The sequence below is a fragment of the Hypanus sabinus genome, chromosome 14 (assembly GCF_030144855.1).
Source record: "Hypanus sabinus isolate sHypSab1 chromosome 14, sHypSab1.hap1, whole genome shotgun sequence".
Classification (NCBI taxonomy): Eukaryota; Metazoa; Chordata; class Chondrichthyes; order Myliobatiformes; family Dasyatidae; genus Hypanus; species Hypanus sabinus.
In genome coordinates this window covers 69,605,644-69,625,049 of record NC_082719.1, presented here as the reverse complement: position 1 = coordinate 69,625,049, position 19,406 = coordinate 69,605,644, and the positions used below count along the sequence as shown (strand labels likewise).

General features: G+C 39.9%; 1 protein-coding gene across 1 annotated transcript; it reads left to right on the top strand.

The window, feature by feature from the left end:
• The first annotated feature begins 4,554 nt into the window (after positions 1–4,554).
• LOC132404856 (granzyme K-like) lies at positions 4,555–17,870 on the top strand. The gene is made up of 5 exons (XM_059989416.1): positions 4,555–4,685; positions 8,823–8,982; positions 10,614–10,776; positions 13,059–13,325; positions 14,754–17,870. The coding sequence occupies exons 1-5, from the start codon at positions 4,622–4,624 to the stop codon at positions 14,901–14,903; spliced, it is 804 nt and encodes a 267-aa protein (XP_059845399.1). The 5' UTR covers positions 4,555–4,621; the 3' UTR covers positions 14,904–17,870.
• The last annotated feature ends 1,536 nt before the right edge of the window (positions 17,871–19,406 follow it).

Sequence of the window (19,406 nt, the reverse complement as noted above, 5' to 3'; positions counted from 1 at the left end):
TCAGTAAGAAATTTGACAAGGTTCCACACAGTAGGCTTATTCAGAAAGTCAGAAGGCATGGGATCCAGGGAAGTTTGGCCAGGTGGATTCAGAATTGGCTTGCCTACAGAAAGCAGAGGGTCATGGTGGAGGAAGTAATTTCAGATTGGAGAGTTGTGACTAGTGGAGTCCCACAAGGATCAGTTCTAGGATCTCTGTTTTTCGTGATTTTTATTAATGTCCTGGATGTGGGGATAGAAGGGTGGGTTGGCAAGTTTGCAGACGATACAAAGGTTGGTGGTGTTGTAGATAGTGCAGAGGATTGTTGAAGATTGCAGAGAGACATTGATAGGATGCAGAAGTGGGCTGAGAAGTGGCAGATGGAGTTCAACCCGGAGAAGTGTGAGGTGGTACACTTCGGAAGGACAAACTCCAAGGCAGAGTACAAAGTAAATAACAGGATACTTAGTAGTGTGAAGGGGCAGAGGGATTGGGGGTAGATGTCCACAGATCCCTGAAAGTTGCCTCACAGGTAGATAGGGTAGTTAAGAAAGCTTATGGAGTGTTAGCTTTCATAAGTCAAGGGATAGAGTTTAAGAGTCGCGAGGTAATGATGCAGCTCTATAAAACTCTGGTTAGGCCACACGGAGTGCTGTGTCCATTTCTGGTTGCCTCACTATAGGAAGGATGTGGAAGCATTGGAAAGGGTACATAGGAGATTTACCAGGATGCTGCCTGGTTTAGAGTATGGATTATGATCAGAGATTAAGGGAGCTAAGGCTTTACTCTTTGGAGAGAAGAAGGATGAGAGGAGACATGATAGAGGTGTACAAGATATTAAGAGGAATAGACAGAGTGGACAGCCAGCGCCTCTTCCCCAGGGTACCACTGCTCAATACAAGAGGACATGGCTTTAAGGTAAGGGGTGGGAAGTTCAAGGGGGATATTAGAGGAAGGTTTTTCACTCAGTGGTTGGTGCGTGGAATGCACTGCCTGAGTCAGTGATGGAGGCAACACACTAGTGAGGTTTAAGAGACTACTAGACAGGTATATGGAGGAATTCAAGGTGGCAGGTTATATGGGGGGCAGGGTTTAAGTGTCAGCACAACATTGTGGGCTGAAGGGCCCGTACTGTGCTGTACTATTCTATGTTCTATCGTATCTCAATCTTCTTGATTAGCCTGTCATGAGAGAGGGTGCAGGAGAGGTTTACTACAATGCTGCCTGGTTTAGAGGACAGGTGCTGTCAAGCAGTGAGACTGAGAGGAATTCTGATAGAGGTTTATAAGATGATAAGAGGCATAGATAGAGCAGACAGGGAACATCTGTTTCCACTGTTGAAACGGTTAAAATTGAAGATGAGAGGGCTAGATTCCAAGAGGATCTCGGGGTTAGCAATTTCTCAGAGAGTGGTGGATGCCTGGAATGTGCTGCCCGGCTGAGGCCAATACATTAGAAGATTTGAGGAGATGTTTAGATAGGCATATGAAAGTGAGGAAGATAAAGGGATACAGACATTGTGTAGGAAGGAGGGATTAATGCTTGGGTGTTTCTGACTTGCTTTTCAGCTGGTTCGGCCAAACCATTGTGGGCCGGGCAGCCTGGCCTGTGCTGTACTTCTATGTTTTGTGTTCTATCTCCACCTCTGCACCACTGATGTAAACAGTAATCAGACCCACACAGGTCCTGTTTGCAAATTCACAACCTTCCAGAGATATTGCTAGACAGTAGTTAGAATGACCCTGGATTATGTATGCCTGACACAGGAATCTCCCTGTTGTGAGCAAGCTCCCCCAATATTAGTAATTTCAGAGCTCAATGAATATACAAAACGCTTGTTCCTTTGAAAGGCAGAAGTAGTTTTCTCCTCCTCTCCACTTTTAGTAAGTGTTCTTAAGAGTCTTAAGTGTTTTTGATGCCATCCACTACAATATTGTGGGGGTATAGTTACTATATTGAGTGATTTGTCTGTATTTTCTGACTTCAGGAAAAATTCAGCATAAGGACGTCTTTAGAGACAGGGCTTATTCATAACGCAGGGATGGCCTGTAAAATTATTTCACCTATCCTTATCCATTGCTTCACTCAGTCACAATCCCTATCCATCTATTCCAATTGGTTTACCACCAACCACTACCAGTTAGCTATTAACTTTTCATTCATTATGTTAGTTTTGTCTTCACATAACTTGCACTGTTAATAACTCAGAAACATGTGTTTTACATGGTGATGCAGAAGATACTGAATGGGTAGTTCACCCATGCAACGGTCAGTCTAAGTAAATGCCAAATCTTATCTGGCCTGGAATAATGGAGTACTGGGCGGTTGCTGAAACACTAACTTGTCGACCGTCCTCCCTCCAGTGGCTCAGAACCCTTACAAGTCCATCACCGTGCCACCAGAAACTCCAGACTATCCACTAAGTGAGAAGCCTCCTCTTGGAATGATCCAACCCCTGCTAAGGTTTTCCATCACTCCTGTAAGAGGTGTTAGTGGGTCACCTGGAAGGACCAAATTTCAGGCACATTCTGGGGCTCCTATGGCAATGAGGATGTAAGATGGTGGAAGAGAAGTGTTCATTTCTTGAGGACTGTGGTAGTGAAATAGTGATGCCTGGTTATGAGACGTTATTGGTACAGAGAGTATTGATGGTAGGAGAAATGGTAGTGGCACTGTGTGTGTGTGTGAGGTCAATAGAATACAGTATTAAACCATTTGAGAGAAAAAGAAGATTATGTATCTATATTGATCTGCGTGGACTATCTAAATTCATGTATTACTTGTATATTTTATATATTTTAATGTTGATATCATATTGCAGTGGCCACTTTATTAGGTACTTCCACTTCAAGATTCAATGTGTTGAGCACTTCGTTCTTCTGCACACTACTATTGTAATGTGTGGGTATTTGAGGTATTTTGCCTCTTAGCCTGTCAGCATGAACCAGTCTGGTCATTCTCCTCTGATCTCTCTCATCCGCAAGGTGTTTTCATCCACAGAACTGCCACTCACTGGCTTATACCATTCTCTGTAAACTCCAGAGAATACTCTGCATGAAAACCCAGGAGATCGGGAGTTTCTGAAATACTCATACCACCCTGTATGGCACCAAAAATTATCCCATTGTGAAAGTCACTTCAATCACATTTCTTCCCTGAATCACATTCTGAGGTTTGGTCTGGACAACTGAACCTCTTGACCATATCTACATGCTTTTAAGCACTGAGTTGCTTATAAGATGATGAGAGGCATTGATCGTGTGGATAGTCAGAGGCTTTTTCCCAGGGCTGAAATGGCTAGCACGAGTGGGCAGTTTTAAGGTGCTTGGAAGCAGGTATAGAGGAGATGTCAAGGTTAGGTTTTTTACTCAGAGAGTGGTGAGTGTGTGGAATGGGCTGCTGGCAACAGTGGTGGAGGCAATTACAATAGGGTCTTTTAAGAGACTCCTGGACAGGTACATGGAGCTCAGAAAAATAGAGGGCTATGGGTAACCCTAGGTAATTTCTAAGGTAAAGACATGTTCGGTACAGCTTTGTGGGCTGAAGGGCCTGTACTGTGCTGTCGGTTTTCTATGTTTCCATTTTTCCACATGATTGGCTGATTAGGTATTGCATTAATGAGCAGGTGCTTGGGTGTACCTAATAAAGTGGCCACAGAGTGTATAGAAATCTTTGTGTGAAGTGCTTCAAATAGCTTTGGCTAATACATTAATTCAATTTTCAAAAAAAAAAGTTAGTTGCAACGATCAGCTAATATTAAGCTGGTGACAAATTATTATTAAAATTAAGATCACATTGTAAACCTCCCCTTAAAGTGCTGAGTGAAATTATCAATTGTCATTGAAATAGTGGTGGAACCAAACAATAAAATCCATGGACAAGAATCAGTTCACACTTCTTTAATCTTTAATCACAATATGCAATCTACATTTTGATATGATTAATAACAACTATGTATTCCAGTCGTATTTGTTGCTTGCAGCAGATTGATGGAAAATTTTACCAGCAGGATTGAAGTAAGCTGGAGAATAGTCAAGTGACAATCCCGGCTAGTAGTAAGTAGAGTATTGATTTGTGCAGTAGCTGCCATGGGGTCAATTTGTTAAGCTCAGACAGGAGTTCATCAGATACATCAATACTAATGAGCAGGCATCTAGTAAATGGCAGGTATTCAATTAGATAATCTGAGCCATTAGAATAAACTTACATTCAATTATTTTCCTCTAATTTAATGTAGACTGACCCCATTTTAATGTAATCCTCTTTAAAGTACATATTCTCTCAATGTATCCTTAAACTTAACATTCATCTTTGATATCATTTAGACAGTTTTAAGTGCAGGATCCCAATCCTGCAAATCCTTGACATTATTAGAATATTTCAATGGAATCAACAATAAAGAGGCAGGTTCCATAATTTTAAGAAGATTTCTATGAAAACCTAATTACCTGTCACTGAAATTTGTTGGACTTCACACATTAGTTTTGAATGTGTCATGTGACTTCTCATAATTAGAATTGTTTCTTAAGTGAGAGATTATTAAGTTCAGATTCACTGAGGTGGCAATAAACTGAACAAACCACATCCTTCTGAGTGTGTACTAAATTACAAGTATCCTTGCAGTGATCAAAAGGAAGAGACAATGAAGTTACTATTGAAGTATGCTCTAAATGTTCCATTGATTTCTTTTCTCTTAACTCCAGCCTGTAAGTAACAAAATAAGCACAACTTCAAAATATCATATTTGTTTTGGAATTTATTAAAACGCTGTTTAAGTGGTATAATCTGTTCCTTAACATACTTTAAGATTATTAACCTACATTTTTAATGTTCGATGAATTAACATTTCCTATAGTTATGACTACATCTTTTAACCTTTCATGTTTACTTCCTTGTTTAGAGTGCACCAAGTAGCAAATTCAAGAAAATTTCTTAGAAGGATATATATTTTGCTTGTCAATTTTCTTGTAGGTCTAAATTATAATATTGAACATGATGAAGAAGTTTTATTACTTTTTTTTTGTCATTGGAAAAGCTAACAATTTACAACCTCGCCCTATCACCACAATTTTCGGTTTACGAATGATTGATCTGCCCTCTTCCGCTCGGTGGATGATTGTATTTGCTACTTTAATGGCTAGAAGATCTATTTTAATGAATTGGAAAGAGATGAATCCCCCAACTACACCTCAATTTTCCCAGACCATATCTTGTTTAAACTTAGAAAAAATTAGAAGTGGTACCTTTGATCCTTCGGTTAAATTTGAAGAAACTTGGAGGCCATTTATTCAATACTTTCATAGAATGTAATCTGACCTTTTCTGATTCCTTTATATTATTTATTAATTTGAGTAGAGGAGCGGAGTTGATGACATTAGTTACTTTAGCTGATATAATAGAATAGCCCAGCTTCGTTTAGTTTAGTTCACTTTGTTTTTCATTTTTCATTTGGGGTTTTTTTCCGTTTTTTATTTTTTTTGTATCTTGTCTATATTAAGAGTTTGGGAGGTCAATTATATTGGTGTTACCTATAGTTTCTACTCACATGTGTTAATTGCCGACAACGTACTCACACTCCCTTGTACTATTATGACTGCTATGTATTCGACTTTGAAAATTTAATGAAAAAATTGAAAAAGAAAAGAAAGAAAAAACTAACAATTTTCCTTATCACAGTGTAAATGTTACATTGGGCAGATGCGTGAGTCAAGCAATATCATAACCACCAAATGCAATGATCCAGTTTGGTGTACTTCATTCAGTCCTCACACTGTTGTCTCCTCTACACTGGAGAAAGGAAGCATGGACTGGATGATAATTTCAAGCAAAATCTCTGTTCAGTCCTCAAAGGTGCTTTCAAATCTCCATCCCACTTTCAAACAGACCCCTTGTACTTTTACTCTGTTCTAACAAAGCGCCTGCCAAGCTAAACAAACCACATGTCATCATCAGACTAGGCTCTTCACAGCTGTTAGGATTTACTATTGAATTTCAGATTACAAGGCTTTTCCAGCTTGTTTATGATCTGGCCACTTCAGATAAAGAATTATTAACCCAGAAGATCCGTTCTTTCCTATCCATAGTTGCTGACATATCTCATTGGTATCTCCAGCATTCTCTTCTAGATTTCCAGCAGATAATGCATTGCACAGTTCCAGCATATTTGAATCCCTAACTCCTTTGTCCTCATATATTTCTTTCTATCTCCACCTCTTCCAAACAGATTCACAGACCTTTGCCATCTTCTCTTCGCCTGCATCACCATTGACCTCATTCAGCCTCTGTGGGTCAAACGCATTCTCTTTATTCTTCTCCCCTTTCTTTTCAACTGATTTTCAGTTTTTACTAGTTTTGATGAAAACCCACCTCCTTGAAACATTAACTTTGTTTATCTGTCACAATCGCTGCCTGGCCAGTTCTTTCTTTTATAGAGATATTTTGTTTGATAAGATGTGAGCTCCTTGTGGTTGTTTTCTGCCTCACCCCATCACTATCAACACACTGCACTATACCACCACTGGTTGGCTTTGAGACTCTATTAGACAGAAATCAAAGACTACAAGCAGCAGTGTGTAGGGATGGAGACTGCTAAGGGAGCTGAAGAAATGTGACACTCTGAAATGGGTGGCTTTCATCCAAAAACACAGCCTGAACCAATTTTCCTGGTCATTCTTCATAGGGATTATCATAAACACAGAATATTCTGGGAATACTGGAAATCCAGAGCAACGTATACTGGAGGAACGAAGAGTCGACAGTTTGGGCTGAGACCTGCCAACACTTTGTATGTGTTACTCTAGAGAGTATCGCAGCCTGATTCTCATCATCAAATTCATCTTCATTTTTAAATCTTTTTTATTAATTGTTATTGAAGATTAACAAAAAAAGATACATTAAGTCAATATGTCATTATGTACAATAAAGAATTAAATTAGCAAATAATCGATTAATAAAGCTAAGCAATATATCAATAATAATAAGAGAAAATAAAGTGTTAAGAATATTTTTTGAAAGAAAAAAAAGAACCCCTGATAACTAAAAAAAAACCCCTAACTGAAAAAAAAAACAAAAACAAAAAAAAGTCCGCATTGGGAGCACAACCCCAGAGCTATACATCATACAAGCTTCCAAAAAAAACATCAACCCGCCAGTTCAAATCCACTTAAAGAAAAATCAGAAGGAAACCATATTAATTAACTCGAATCAGATGATAGTAGCGGGCAAATAAACCCCCCCTCCTTTCTCAAAATCAAGTCGAGGATCAAAAGTTCAACTTCTGATTTTCTTCAAACTAAGACATAGCATCACCTGAGAGAGCCATTGTATCAAAATAGGGGCAGAAGCATCTTTCCATTTCAACAAAAAAGCCCTTCTGGCCAATAATGTAACAAATGCAATTACATGTTGGTCTGATGGAGAAATACCATGAACATACTGAGGAATTATACCAAATAAAACTGTCAGTTTATTAGGTTGTAAATTAATTTTTAAAGCTTTTGAAATTGTAGAGAAAATAGACTTCCAAAAATGCTTCAATACAGAACATGACCAAAACACATGCCAATGTGGCTGTCTCAGTTTTACATCTTGTCACCCGGACTATCAAAATTAGGAAACATTTTCATCATCAAATTCACCTGACCTCAAACTCTGGCAGGAACTATATTTTAAATATAATTATCATTTTTAGTGTGTTCACAAGATTTGGTATTCAATGGCAACATCTGCATTTACTGCTCATTTGCCCTAAAGAAGGCTGAGCTGACTTCTTGAAGAGCCGCTGTCCATGTTGTGAATGCTCCCAGAGTAACGTTTCTTCCATGTCAGCTGTTATGTGACCTGGAGGGGGACTTGTAAGTGGTGCTGTCCTTCTCCTGGGTGGTCAAAGCTACAGACTTCTAATGCACTGTCGAAGAAGCTTTGCAAGGTCACTGTCATGCATCATGTACAAGGCACAGAATGGAGCCATGTTACTCCAGTTGTAGAGAGGTAAGACCTCCATTTATTGCCCAGCTTTAAGTGCCTTAAAGATCCTGACACCAAACCAGCACTTCAAATCCCTGAAACAGGCTGATGCAGAGTCAATGGTTCTGTTATTATGTGGGATGAGGGCAAATGGCATTACAATCACTCAGCAAGCTGACTTGGAAATATCTAATCATTCCTCTATCAACTCATTCTTTCTTTCTGTCTGAATCAGAACTAGTCATTTCTGCCTGCCATCATTTTGGCAGTTATTTTTTTTTCATTTTTTTTGGTGTAGTTTGGTCTGCTGGTCATGTCTGACAGCCTTGACAGCGATGCCACATTATACAGACAGAAAGGCATAACCTAATCCTAACAACAACACACACAAAATGCTGGTAGAAGTCCTGACGAAGGGTCGACAGCGCTTCTCCCTATAGATGCTGCCTGGCCTGCTGTGTTCTACCAGCATTTTGTGTGTGTTGCTTGAATTTCCAGCATCTGCAGATTTCCTCATGTTTGACCTAATCCTAACAGTTGCTCTTACTCCTGCATTTACTTATTTGATCTCATCCTTTTTCTGCTCTACCCATCCTTCCCCATCTTCTCTGCTACTGAAAAATTACTCCTTATGTTACCTTCTGGTTCTAGTGGAGTGTCCCTGGACCTGAACATTAATTGTTCCCCTTTCCAGAGATGCTATCTGACCTGTTGAATGTTTCCGGTATTTTCCGTTTTTATTTTATAGTTGAGCTGCTTTTGTTGAGGACAATTAGGGGTGGCTAATAAACATTCAATATGTTAGTGACTGTCGCAGCTTAATTCTGAATAAAGAAAAAGCATGAGAAATAAATTTTATTGCCTACTATTTATTACAGATCATGGAGAGGAAATTATTGGAGGTCATGACGTTAAACCACATTCAAAACCTTACATGGCATCCCTTCAAATATTTAGAAAACCAAGGGGGTATCGTCACTCTTGCGGAGGAGCTTTGATCGGACATAACTGGGTATTAACTGCAGCACACTGTGAAATGTAAGCAACATTGTGTTTGATTATAAAATAGATGCTAACTTCTATAATGGGCCTGGTTCTGTTGCTCCATCAAATAGATCCAGCCATGGACTCCTACATAGTGTTTGGAGTAGGATTATTTTACAAGCTTACCTTAACATTTTAATAAATTTAATAGTTCAGAAACTTCAGGCATCATGGTAGGGAAGTTATCGGAGAGGATTCTTGGGGAGGGGACTTATATGCATTTGGGAAAAACACGACCTGTTTAATGACAGCCAGCATGGCTTTGCATGGAGCAGGGCATGTCTTACAAAATTGATTGGGTTTTTTGAGGAGGTGATGAACATGTCTGACAAGGGTAGGGCAGTGAATGTTGTCTGTATGGATTTTACTAAAGCATTTTGACAAGGTCCTTCATGATAGGCTGACCCAGATGAATTAACATGCATAGGATCTACAATAATATTGTAGTTTGGATTCAAAATTGACTTGCCCGTAAGAGACATGTTGTAGTGGTGGAGGATTGCTCTTCTGGCTGGAGGGCCGTGGCCAGTGGCGTTCCGCAGGGACTGGTGCTGGGGTCTCTTTAAGAGGAACATAAGGGAAAACCTCTTCACTCAGAGGGCCGTGAGAGTGAGCAACAAGCCGTAGGTGAATTTCAATCTTTAAGAGAAGTTTAGTTAAGTACATGGATGGCAGGGGTATGGAGGGCTGTGGTCCTAGTGCAGGTCAATAGGAGTATGCAATTTAAATGGTTTGGCACAGAACAGATGGGCCAAAGGGTCTGTTTCCGTAGTTTATTTTTCTATGACTCTATTAAGAATGCATATGGCACACCTGTCTTAATTCAGGGAAAATGAGTAAGGAGGATGTACCTATATTCAGTTAGGTAGCGTTTGGGGCATTGACATCCCAAACATCAGCCCATAGCAGAAAGGATGTGGGGCTCTGGAAAGGCTGCGGAAGTGGTTTACTGGGGTGCTGCTTGGATTAAAGGATCTGAGCTATCGAGAGTGGTTGGACAAACTTGCATTGTTTTCTCTGGAGCAATGGCAGCTGGGGGGTGGGGACACCCAAACACAAGTTTGAAAGCTATGCAAGACATAGACAGAGTAGGCAGAATCTTCTCCCCCAGAGTAGAAACATCATAGGAAAGGACATGCTTTTAAGGTGGGAGTGGAGAACTTAAAGGAGATGAACAGGGAAGGCTTTTACATACAGGCAGTGTTAGGTGCCTAGACTGGCTGCCAGGAGTCATGGTAGAAGATAGAATAGTAGCATCTAAGAAGCTGTTAGATAGTCACACGAATATGCAAGATATTGGTGTTAAGTGGATCATGTATAGGCAGAAGAGTTTTAGTTTACTTCAGCAGTGTGTTCAGTGCAGTGTGGGGTGAAGGGCTTTTTCATATGCTATACTCTTCCAAAGGCATCAGTATAACCATCACTGGCAGAGCAGGTGGCCAATCCTAAATCATGTGTATTACATAAAATAGGAGTTAATTTACTATTTGCATAATTGTTAATTATTTTGCTTAACCTTGTATTTCCATATTGATTTGATTCTAATTGCTGTCAACCTGTTGACTTCTGCAAAGCAATCTTTAATGGCAGTAAAATATTATTTTTCTATCCTTTTTTATTAATAGACCACCTAAGTACATGAGTGTAAACCAGCCTCCTCGAGTGGTTCTTGGAGCACATATTCTTTCAGCAAATGAGCAGAGTCAACAAATACGTTATATTCGCAAGCAGTTTCCACATCCACAATACAGAAATCAAACTCTTGAAAATGACATCATGCTGCTGCAAGTACGGATCTTCTTTTTCTTTCATTATCACTTGCTGAGTTTAGAATATTTCATTTAAGTGATAGCCATGTTTCAATTTGAGCAACAAGTAGCTGCTGTGGGTCTTCAATCCCACGAATTAAATACTTGAAAAATAATATCAGAGAAATGTATAGAATATACATCCTGAAATGCTTTTTTTCGCAACTATCAACGAAAACAAAGGTGTCCCCCAAAGAATGAACAACAGTTAACTGTAGAACCCCAAAGTCCCCCCCAGCTCCCCTTCCAACCGCGCATAAGCAGCAGCGAGCAACAATCCTCCCTCCCCCCACTGGCAAAAAAAAACATCGGCACCCGCCACTGAGCACTCAAACGTGAACAAAGCAATAGCAAAGACACAGACGTGCAGTTACCCCAAAGACTTTGCCTTTCACCCAGTTTGCGACATGCCACAGGCTCTCTCTCCCTAATAAGGGAGAAGGGGGTGTCTCCATTTTCACAGCAAGCGGTGAGACATAACAAATAATTTGCTGGTTTATGATGCTAAAAGTCCATTACATTACTTTTTTTCATGCTCTATACGTAAAAAACTGGGCACACTGCAGCAGTTACCCCAGCGTCCCCGACAACACACGGGTATCCTACCGTGATACCAACCCTCGATCCACCTGTCTCCGGAGCCCCGAGATCCTAGGCTTCCAAATCCGAGCCTAACTCTTAAGGCCGAGCCCTTGGGGTGCAGAACAACAGATACTGTGAAACCCCGAGAGCGGGTCCCATTCCCGCAAAGAACCGAAGTCAGCATGTAACTCCAGGTCAGGGTCTTCAAAAGAACCCCAAAAGGGAAAAATAGAGATATTAAAGATGGAAATACTTAGAATGAAAAATAAATCTTCATCCACTAATAATCTTAGTTGCAAATATCTCATCAAACCGTTTATTAATGACATTGCTAACTAAAGGCTAAAATGTAAGAGCATTTCCCAAATGGAAATTCTGAATCAAGTTTTCATGATCTTCCAAAAGATCAACCAATATTCTAAATCATTTATCCTTTCACCCACTTTGACATCACCCTTACAAAGACTCTTTCTACTGTTTCAAGTCACAAATCTCTAGCATGCTTTGTACAGAGTCGATCAACAAAATAATTAACCAATAATATCCAATTCTATGCACTAAACCTACACTTAGCACCCAAGAGCAACTTGAGCTCAACCCAGCAGAGCTGAGAAGGGTTTGTTTTAAGCAGGGCCCTCAGGAGGAAACCAAGCACCTTGGGTTGCTCACCCATTTTTACCTGATGCCTTATTTTATTCTCCAAAGAATACTCTGAAGAATTAAATCAAATAAAGCAGGCAGTCAATTCAAACCAAGTTTTCCACCCGTTGACTTAGAAAAAGTTGACAGGAGGTAATAAATATTTTGATGATAGCTTTAAAAAAAATGTTGGTAGAAGCAAGCAAGAGGAAAACAAAAAACTCATAACTACATTTTAAAGTAAATGTATAAAATAATAAAAATGATAACAAACCCTCCTTTTAACCTCTATAAATGTGCAATGACAGTCAGTTGCAACTGAGGTCTTGCTCCGCAGTCAAGCTAAGGTTTTGTACATTTACCAAATTTGTTATTGTCCTGTTACATGGAATATCATGTGCTTTCACTGGCCTTGGTTTGCTGTGTTTATACATTCACTAATGTAATTGGCTGCTCTTCTCAGTTCCTAATATTACTATTGCTGATAGCAAAGTTCCTGAAGCATATTACCTTATAGGAATAAATGATGAGGAAGGAAAATTCCATGCCACAACTACCATTGTCTACAATGTTTTTTTTAAAGATCAATGTTAGTTGCCATCATTTCAGAAAACCTGGTCTTTGGTTTGTAAGTAAAACCCCCATCGCCCTGGACATGCCCTCTTCTCATTGCTACCATCAAGGAAGATATACAGGAGCCTTAAGACACACTCAACGTTTCAGGAACAACACCTTTCCGTCTGTTATCAGATTTCTGAATGGATAATGAACCCATGAACACTAACTCAGTACTTCTTTCCATCTCTTTCCACACTATACATTTAATTTAATTTTTCTATATATTGCAATTTATAATTTTATTATTATGTATTGCAAAGCACTGCTACCGCAAAACAACAAATTTCATGACCAATGCCAGTGATATTAAACCTGATTCTGATTTTGTAAAAAGTTTTAATGAGAGGCATGTATGCATATAACAAACTCTATGTCGCAACATGCCCATGAGTAAATGATATATATCTTAAATTCCCATTTCAGCTTGAGAAAGCAGTGACCCTGAACAAGTTTGTGGATTTCCTGAACCTGCCGAACTCGGAAAAGGATGCAAAAGCTGGAGATAGTTGTAGTGTTGCAGGTTGGGGGACTACTATTGTTGGGAAACCTCAGCCACCAAAGGTGCTGCAAGAAGTAAATGTAACTATTGTAGACAGGAACCTGTGTTCTAAATATTACGCCTACCATCCTGCAATAACTGCAGATGTGCTCTGTGCTGGTGATGAAAAAGGAGGTAAAGATTCCTGCCAGGTAAGTATATGCATGAGCTAAAAATAATTCTAAAATTCTAGATTTCTAGGTAACAGGAGACAAACTGAGAAATCCCTCTTACAAATATTGTTGTGTTCAACATAACCTTGGGGTAAAAGCAATACAGCAAATGGTTTTTCCAGCACTTCCACTTCTAGGAAGATATGGCCACAAGATATACTCTGGCTGTTCCTCCTGGAACAGATTTGTCATGTCTGTTGGATAGAAGCCAACCCGTGATCCTTCTACCAACCAGGTTTCGACGCTACATTCCCAAAGGAGTCAAAAACAACATTCAGGAAAGCAAGAAATAAAATATTTATTCACCCTCATCATTTGGGACATCCCATGTACAGTATATGACTGGTTTTAACTGCTGTTGAAACAAATTAATATTAGAAGAGAAGTAATCATTCCTCACCGTCACCATATGTACGCCACAACAGGATTTGTACGACAAGATTTGCCAATTTTTAATTTTGCATTTCCTTCAGGATTTAAACTAATTCACAAAACTTGTTTGTGACCACAGCAAGCCATGTTGGGTACAGTTATAATGTTATAAGCACCTCAGAAGTATTCAGTAAGGTATATTCAGCACAAAGTAGCCATTCTTAGACAAGACAGTATGCACAGTCTCTTTGTAACCGGATCTGGGTCTTCTTGACAGAAGGACCTCAGTCAGTTCGAGTTGGCAGCAACATCTCAAGCTCCGTCATACTGTGTCCCAGAGGTCTGTGTGCTTGGCGCACTACTGTTCACCTTGAGCCCCACACCTCAGTGCTAAGTATCTGTACTGCTTCCTCCTGCCTGCCTCACAGCAGTTCTTAAAAACAACCTCTGCATTGCTGTGGAGGCACCAGCAGAGGGTGGGGATTTATGCCAGTTTTTCAGCACATTGGCACACAGCAGTGAGGAGTCAAGCGGTTCATGCTGGCTTCACAGTCCTGCAGCACCATTTACAAAATTCCATAATGACCCCTTTTACAGCAGGTTCCTCTTGCACTCTTGTGGCTAGGAATGCATAACAAACACTAAGTGAGGTATCATATGGAGGAATGGGAACTGTACCCGGCCACTTTGATCTAAAGACTAGGACAGAACATAGGTCTGGTGATCAATTCTCCCATTAGCGACAGATGAGTTGTTTAGATATTTAACAGCCTTTCCTATCTGGTTGATTACAGGGACCAGGATGAATGAATGTGCTACTGGCAGCTGAGATACTTCTCTGCTAATCAGTCTTTCTGCCTTAACTATATGAGTGACAACCCAATAATTAACATGGCCATTATTTGCACTCAATGAGTGAAGGATATTTTTATCCATCATCTTCTCTTTTTCCCAATTTACCTTGTTAAGTGAGGCATTTGTTTCCACAGTGACACCAACACAGCTGATGAGAACCTTCTCTTACTCTCATTTCAGGGTGATTCAGGGGGTCCACTGGTATGCAAGGGAAAATTCAGTGGAATTGTTTCCTTTGGATGCAGTTGTGGGGTACCCCACAAACCAGGCATTTATACACGACTCTCAGAAAAGTACCTCTCCTGGATTAAGAAGATCATTTCAAAATGAAGTTTTCAGTGATGTTCTAAACTGTTATAATGCTTGCTATAATGTCTTAGAGTCTAGTCATGTGTTTTTTTCCTGCAGAAATGTTATTTGGTAGTGAATATAGTGGTGCTGAAGAAGTTAAGTCACCAGAGTTAGTAAAACAGACACCCCTACGCTAACAACCCAGAGACCCAAGTTTGAATCCCTTGAGAACAACAGTGGAATTTAAATTCAGTTAACGGTAGGAGAGGTTAAAGAAAACATACTGGTTAATTTGAGTGCTGATGATCTCTTATCACTGGATTGTCACTGAAACCCATCTGCTGCCCTTTTGCGAGAGCAGATCCACCCTTCTCTTACTCGTTTTGACTAACGTAGCTCCTGGCATGTAATTGGCTTTTAAGTACCCGTTGAAATGACTCAACACTTCTTTCATTTGTTCCGTTGCCCTTGTATTCAAGCAAATAAGTAAATCTGGAGACAGATCCTATGGCATTGACCCAGCCATTGAATTCAAACACAACAGAATTGGTTCAACTGCCATTGAATTCGTGAAGTCCTGCTCATAAACAACTAGGGACTGGTGTCTAAATTTTGAAATTCACAGACTAGACAACTTTCAGCCTGATGTAATTACACTTACTGAATCAAACCTTACAAGCAATGTATCACTACCTTTGGGCACATCTTGTCCAGACATAACATAGGTCCAGCAGAGGTGGTGGGACAGTGATAGATTGATTGAAAGGAACAGGAGTCCTCAGCATTGACTACAGACTCATGAAGTCTCATGGCAATAGGCCATACATGAGCAAAGAAACTTCTTCACAATTACCACAGATCATCTTTTTCAGTTGGTGAATCAGTGCTCCTCCTCACTGAACAACACTTAGAAAAAGCACTAAAAATAGCAAGGCTTCAGAATAAACTCTGTATAAGGGTCTTCAAAGTTAATCACCATGTGTGGCTTGGTGACATCGCCAATGATCATAACCTGAAGGGCAAAGCTGTAAGGCTTGAGTGAAACATCTCAAGGAATAATAGAAGATTAAGACAGTCCAAACCACTGACCATCCATTTCTTGCTATAGATGCTACTGATGCTGAGTTCTCCAGCATTTTGTTAGTTGAACCTTCTTGATCTCATACTCAGCAACCTGCCTGTAGCAAATGCATTTGTCCATGATAGCTTTAGGCAGAAGCAACCATCTTAAAATCATTGTGAAGATGTTCCATATCTGCAACAAAGCCTCCTACTATCATGCTCGGGACTCTACAAATGTGCTCCATGGTATAGACTGGATACTAATGAGGCAACTTCGCTCCATCTCTCTCTGGCCAGCCAATGTGATTCCACTTCCCATTCCCACACTGACATGTCTGTCCATGGCTTCCTCTACTACCATGTTGAGGTCAGACACAGTTTGGAGGAGGTACATCTCATAATCCATTTTGGTAGTCTCCAACCTGATGGCATAAACATCAATTTCTCTTACTTTCTCTCCTCCACAACCCCCCCCCCCAAAACTTTGTCTTCCATTTTCTCTGCGGCCCCTTTATCATTTTCCCCATTCTCAGGACCTACCCATCATCCTCAACCTCTTCTAATTCCCTACCTCCTTCACTCTATTCCATAGTCTTCTGTCCTTTCCCATCTGATTCCTTCTTCTTCAGCCCTTTGTCTCTTCTGCCTATCACCTCCCATCTTTTCAAGAAATGTCTTTTTTTCCCCCCTCTACCATTCTTCTGCCTTCAGCTTCTCACCGGGTTGCATCTAATAGTTAGTGCTCCTCCCCTCATCCACCCTTTTATTCCAGCTTCTGCCTACTTCTTTTTCAGTCCTGATGAACGGTCTCAACCCAAAATGTTGACTTTTTATTCCTCTCCATAGATGCTGACTGACCTGTTGAGTTTCTCCTGCAGCACTTGCCCAAAAGTGGAATCAAGACACCTATTTAAACACACTGAAATTAAAAGGGTCAAAGAGAAAACACCACAGTGGTTGGAGCCATTTCCCCAATGAGAGATTATGGTGATTGTATTGGGTCATCATCCAAGTTCCACATCACATCTGGTAGAGTCCAAAGCATAACCATCTCCAGCTACTTCATCAAGAAATTTGAGTGTTTTCTGATGATTACACAAAGTTCAATTCCATTTGCAACTCTTCAGAAAATGAAGTTGTCCATTCCTGCATACAACAACAGCTGGTCATATTGGTATGATTCTCATCAACTGATAGAAAACTAATTTTAAAAATCCCCACTCCTGGTACTTGGAACACTTGAAATGAAAGAAAATTGCAAGTGTAAACAGGAGAGCAGGCTGTGCTCCACCTCTGCATGGACCACCCACCATTATTCCTGTGACTATTACCCACATTATTCCTGTAACTATTACCCACCACTGGCGCATGGCCAAATGATTAAGGCGTTGGTCTAGTGATCTGAAGGTCACTAGTTTGAGCCTCAGCTAAGGCAGCGTGGTGTGTCCTTGAGCAAAGCACTTAACCATGCATTGCTGTGCAACGACACCAGTGCCAAGCAGTATCGGCCCTTGCCCTTCCCCTGGACAATGTCAGTGACGTGGAGAGTGGAGACCTGCAGCATGGGCAACTGCCGGTCTCCCATACAACCCTGCCCAGGCCTGCACCCTGGAAACTTTCCAAGGCACAAATCCATGGTCTCTCGAAACTAATGGTTGCTTATGATACTATGATTACCCACCATTATTCCTGTAATTATTACAGGAGAGCAAGTTACATTCTGCATTTGTATGGAGTACCACCCATTATCTACCTTTTCATTTTGCAGATCTTTACCACTGTGTAATTCCAAAGCTGTGTGACATAATTCAACCTTTCTAGCTTGCATGCACTAAACAGAATTGACCTGCTTTAGTGACTATCGTTAGTATGCTGTAAAATGAGATATGTAAGTGATGCTATGCATATTAAGTGTTCTTTCACATCAAATAAAAGGTTTATGCAACTTCAGGTGCTTTTTTGTCTTTCTGTCACATAACCTATTGAAATCTAGCCACACACTGCTTTACCCAAATCTATGGTAATGAATATGGGTAATGACTTTAGTGATAACATCAACTCAGTGGAAATTTTCATCAAGGAAAATAAAATCATCCTGGACAGTCTTGATGAAGAGTCTCAACATGAAATTTCAGCTGCTTATTCATCTCCGTAGACTGAGCTGCCTGACCTGCTGAGTTTCTGCAGCATTTTCTGTGTATTACTTTGAGTTTCCAGCATTTGCAGAACCTCTTTATTTGTAGTTGATCATGATTTTGATTGATAATCAAAATTTGAACAGGAAAATGTGTTCGCTCTATAAAGTTAGTCTTTCCTGCTGCTATCTGGGTCTCCACCTCCTCTCTCCATGACAAACGGTTGAAACTGCCCTGCATGACTTGGACAGTCCAGAATCTGAAACTGAACCTCCATTTCAAAGCAAACCACTAAGCATTACATCCTGTTTAGCTTTTAACAGTTCAACTTAACCTTTCAAGTTATTTTAAGATACTCACCACAGACAATGAAAATATCAAAAATATCAGTTTCCCGCCAACAATTGACATGAATTTCTCCATCCGACAGCTGTCATATATTTTCTATCTGTGTTTCACATACAAACTATAATTCTTAAAGTCAGACTTAAAACTTTAAACCGCAGTAGCCTTACAACACAAAACAGTAGCATTATCGTGGAGTTATAACTTGGAATTATTTTTCTCACTGTATAATTTAAACCAGTATTTTAGTAGCTGCTTATTTTGCATCACTACAGCTGCAGTAATGAATCCTTGGTTGAAAGTAAAATAAATTTATTTTTGAGAAGAAAAGGCGAAGGCTGTGGGCCTGCTCTGCGATAATTTGCTCCTCTGTGTGATAAACTGAGGCTGAGGCTGTGGGCCTGCTCCAGGCTTCGTGTCTGTGCACTCACATTTATTCTGAATGCTGTTTGCTTGCCTTCATCGTTTGCAATTTTTTTTCCCTCTGTACATTGGGAGTTCATTGGATTGTTTTTAATGGGTCCTTTTGGTTTTCTTGTTTTGTGGCTGCCGGTACAATATCAACTCTCAAGGTTGTATAATGTATACCTACTTTGATAATAAATGTGCTTCGAACTTTTAACTTTGAAGCAGTAACTGCATTATCAAATATCCAGTTGATTTTACTTATTCTGGATGTTTAAAGGGATTAAGTTTTTTTTAACTAATTTATAACTATCTAACTTGATATTCAGTGCAGAACAGAGGGAACATTAAACTCTCATGGACACTGTCATCCAGATGAAACCTCCTGTAAGTCAATCCTTGGCATTATTCAACGATAGCATGTAAACTCTCTCCATCCTTCAAATAATGTCAGTAAGCACCAATTATTGGACCATTCATTTTGTTAAAACTTTGCTTTGATTTCTTTCCGCATGCATCAATGTTTCAATTGCCAACACATTTCTAAAGTGTTTCAGTGCCAATTAACTGCTTTACAATGAGCTCATATAACCAA